Source organism: Rhea americana, unplaced genomic scaffold (genome assembly GCF_003343005.1).
Source record: "Rhea americana isolate MKP2758 unplaced genomic scaffold, rheAme1 scaffold_203, whole genome shotgun sequence".
Lineage (NCBI taxonomy): Eukaryota > Metazoa > Chordata > Aves > Rheiformes > Rheidae > Rhea > Rhea americana.
Window position 1 is genome coordinate 381,021 of NW_028186184.1, and position 4,398 is coordinate 385,418.

At 38.4% G+C, this 4,398-nt stretch overlaps 1 protein-coding gene across 1 annotated transcript; it reads right to left on the minus strand.

The window, feature by feature from the left end:
- Positions 1–1,902: 1,902 nt before the first annotated feature.
- On the minus strand, positions 1,903–4,194 carry LOC146596310 (interleukin-8-like). Its single transcript, XM_085304146.1, has 4 exons — positions 4,064–4,194; positions 3,451–3,586; positions 2,603–2,686; positions 1,903–2,062 (listed from the first exon to the last, which is right to left on the minus strand). Exons 1-4 carry the CDS (start codon positions 4,125–4,127, stop codon positions 2,032–2,034), a joined length of 315 nt encoding a protein of 104 aa, XP_085160272.1. The 5' UTR covers positions 4,128–4,194; the 3' UTR covers positions 1,903–2,031.
- Between the last annotated feature and the right edge of the window lie 204 nt (positions 4,195–4,398).

The following is a 4,398-nucleotide window of genomic DNA, read 5'->3' on the forward strand; positions in this document are numbered from 1 at the left end:
TTTTGCCTGGTGAATTACTCATTTCATAGATTCCAAGTTCAACTTTGAAAAGAAAGAAGTGGCAAAAAAAGAGGCAACACAGTTCAGCCCACATTTGACAAAGGCATTCATCAAGCCAGAACATTTGCAGTGCTTCTCTTTGTGCTGGGTGTCCGAGAGCACTGAAACATATTTTTGGAAGCATGAAGATTGTTAGTATGTTCATAAGAAATGTAACCTGTAAGTATATGTAGAATAGAAATACAATATTTAATTATTTCTAGCCAATCAGTGAATCATTTTGCTGTGGTGAGTGAAAACCTATGGAGAAAAGAAGAGTCATGATTCAGCTGCTGTGCAGGCAGATGTCCTGGCTGGGGTCCTGGCAGCACAGCCATTGCAGGCATTTTGGACAGAAGCGTTTGTGACAAGAGCCCTTGGCCCTGATTCAGCTCCCAGTAACATGTCTGGGATGCCCCTGTATGCACTTACTGTATACGTCTACGTAACACTGAAATCGGTGCCAATCCTAGAAGATACACACATGCTGTTATGGGTATGCATATAAAGTGGGTCTGTCTGTGGTTCTTTCCCACCTCTTCCTGGTATTTCTGACATGTTTGCCTCTGAATTAGATTTCTGGATAAAGTCAGCTTGTAAAAATCAATCAGAAACCAGCAAATCCTCCTGTTTTAAGACAAGTCCAAACAACTCCTGACCCCCTGAGAAATTTGCTGCTTTCATTTCAATTGTTTCTTTGCATCACTGTGTCACAGACACGTGGCTGTAGAATCTGAACTCTATTTCTTAGAATTTCTCCTGGTGTGATCATTCCTCTTTTGAATTAGGGAGGATGTTTAGTGACATCCTTAATGTCTGCCAGGTATCCTTGAATACTTGAGTTAATGAAAAAGCTTGTTTAGTGCCAAATTCTCGGGTAGTGTTCTGTCTGAGCACTACCACTGCTATAACCTAGGAATTTCTGTGGCTAACCGTTATTTATTCATTACTACTTTGTGAATTTTATTGGTATTCAAGGTTATTACCAGTGACAGTTCAAAAGCCCAGACCACTGAAGACACTGAATCTGGCAGAAAAAGAGGAAGCAGGTCAATGACTTTACTTTATATTTCTTCGTATTGAAAATCATCTGTATTCATTGGATGCAAGGAGTTGCTAAGGTAATGAGTTGTCCCCACAACTCAGCTGCTACTTGTTCTTCTAAGACCCATTCGAGAGATACAAAATGAGAAAAAAATTCATCCTCTAATTCTTTATTTAAATAAGGAAATGAATAACATACAATATGGAAATAAAAACAAGCATCTTAGGCACATGAACATCAATCTTTTCCAAAAATAATAAATAAATAAATAAATAAATAAATAAATAAATAAAGCAACTACATTCTTATACAAAAGTATAATTTAAGTAATTAATATCAAAGAAACAATTTTAAATATCTGATAGAATCCAAATAAATAAATAAACTTGTGGGTTTTTTTAAACAAAATACAGCATCAAAATATGCATTCAAACCTTCCCAATGCTAATTCATAATATCTTGAAAATGGTGGCACAAAAACTAATGCCTCGTGAATTTTGGCTTTCTAATTCAGAGAGCCACCATYTTCTGGTCAATAGTCCATGCTCTGAATGATGCTGCCTAACTGTGCGTACTAGGAGAGAAGTCATTCTCTCTCACCAAGTCACCAGTCTGTTGCTAATCTATTAGCAAAAAAAGGAGAGTGTCAGAGTGCACTGCACTAATACAGCCATGTTTAGCAGAAATGGCTTCAAAATCACCCCTCTGTCCTTTAATAAGTCATTTTTTCGTCTACATTTAAGTGATTTCTCTTTCAYACAATAAGAGCTCTTAAAAAGACTTGAAGAACTGCTTTCAAGTAAGTATGCAAACAGGGAATGAATACCATCCAGATGCTGTTAAAAGTGTGAATATAGGAGGTAAGATGAGGTCAGTTGCTAGAAGCTTGATTGCTATGTCTCCCATTTTGCCTTCATGGAGGAGTTAGGACATTTTTCTTCTTTGCCTTAGGACACTGTCTCAGTGTTGCCATTTGCCCTGCAAAGAAAGAGACAATCAAAACTTGCCCTTTGAGCTGCTATCACCCCCTGGAATCAGGTGAAACCAGCAGCTAAAGGTTTGTGCTTCTGTGTCCAATCCCCTTAAAAGCTGTTACTGAACCCAAGGGAAGCTGGTACATACTCATCTTCCCGCAAGTATTCAGTAACTCAGTAGGCTTCTGTGGTTTAATACCTCACTTAATTACTGTTGAGGCTGATTTCTCCCTCACTCATCTAAATGCTATTAATTTAGAAAGAATTGTTCTTGTTTCAAACCACTGCAAGCAAGAGTAAAACCAGTCAGTTAATGCCTGAACTTCCAAAGAACTGAGCACCTAAGCTGCATGTTTTCAATATGCTTCTGCCTTACCAAATACGTAGCTAACATTTACAGGGGGCCTGTTGACAGTAAGAGATTGAACATACTGGTGTGATTAGAGCTCAGTTTTTGAACAATTTGTGCTGTGTGTGTTTGCTCCCTTTTCTGAAGTATTGTTTTTTTTCAACAAGCAGTTCTTACTGAGAACAAGAGACTCACTTGTCCAAAATTGCCTTAATGATCAGCTTCACCCATGGAGCAGTGGGTTCCAAACACACTTCTCTGCCGTCTTTCAGAGTAGCTCTGCACCAGAGAAAAAAGGAATGCAAAAGATTAACTTGGTGAATTCCAAAGCAATTCTCCTTTTCTCTTAAATGTTATCGCAGTTTTCTCAGTTTATGCCAGGATAGCAGGTGTACACTGACATGTTCTCTTTTACTTTAAGCTGTGTCAACTGAAACTGTAGCCTAATGTGTGGTTTCTTAAATTATTTCATGTCTTCTTGTGTCTGTTCGAATGCATTAGATTGCTTGTAGGATTCTCTACGGTTTCAAATTTGCCCGAATCCTCATGTAGTTTTGTTTGTATTCATAATGGATTTTAACTGAGGGATAAATCTTTCCATTTTCACTCAGAAATCATGCTGGCTCTCCTATAGGAATTTTGTCACAGAAAGGCTTCAGGAATTGTGACTGACTGGATTTTATGATTTGCAGGCTAGTGGAATTTTCTTCATTGACTGRGGTAGAAGTGTGTTCATTTTTGGCCTAGTTCATTAAAATTCGGTTTTATTCACTTCATCAGCACAGCTCAGTGTGTTTAATTCTCCTCTCTTATGCTGGAGGAACTCAGAATTTTAGAAAGTTTAAGGTTTAAGTTGACATACTACATTGAGTATTGAAAATATAAATGTGGAGATAGAAATCTGAGTTTCCAGGCCTACTAGCTTGTAACATCTCTCAGAGAACAACCACATCATCAATAACGTAAAAGCTGTTTCCTCCTCGTTAAGAAAGAGAATATTGCATTTCCTGATTGTAGGAAGAGAATATTGCAGAAGTACTTACATGACTTCAACGTTCTGGCAGTGTGGTCCACTTGGGATGAGGTTCACATTTTGAATGAACTTGGGATGGATGAATTTGGAATGGGTACTTATGCACTGGCATCGAAGTTCAATCCCTGAACGAGCCAAGGCCTTACCTGTAAAACAGGAATAGAAATAACAAAACAAAAAAAAATGGTGGATATGTAGGCTAGCTCACCATTGGCACAGGAAGCACAGCATGTTCTTTTTCTTACAGTATTAGTAGTCATAATTCTCTTTTTTAGGAGTCTGAGTACTTGAAAAAATTGTCTTCACTTATTCTTTTAGGCTACCTAAAACCAGTACCTATTCAAAAATGACTGTTACAGCAGCTAGTGGTTCAGAGAAATGCAAAAATGCTAACTACCGAATGCCAGCAGTTGTAGAACTATGTTTTATTATGTCCAGTCTTTACTGCRTCAGATTATGTATGGACTTACATCCTTTCACCTGAAAATAAGATCTGACTCCCAATTCTTTTAATTTTTAAGGCACAAAATTATTTACTGTATTTTTAAGAAAGCACAATATAGCTCCCTGTCAGCATTCACAGTAGCAATGAGTCATGAAAGTTTTAGGAAGGACTTCTTTACCTTTCGTTCCAACCACAGAGATTAGGAGAAGAGTTAGGACAGCAGCAACAACCTTGCCCTTCATGATGGTGCAAGAATTTTTCTCACTTGCGTCTTCTGGCTCTGGTTATACGGAGAGGTGAGCTCCTGTAGCCCGGAGTGTGGGTGATGGCTGTGCTCTGGAACCTACCTTGCTTATATGCTAGCTTGGCCTCCTGACTGTGCTCCAGCATTGCATGTGGGTAGTACCAGTGGAAACTCCTGAACGTGTAAGATGCTATCATAAAATGAGTCATGCTCAAGTGGGTAAACCCCTCTCCCTAGATGACCTTTGAAATTGCTTTTCATTAACAGAG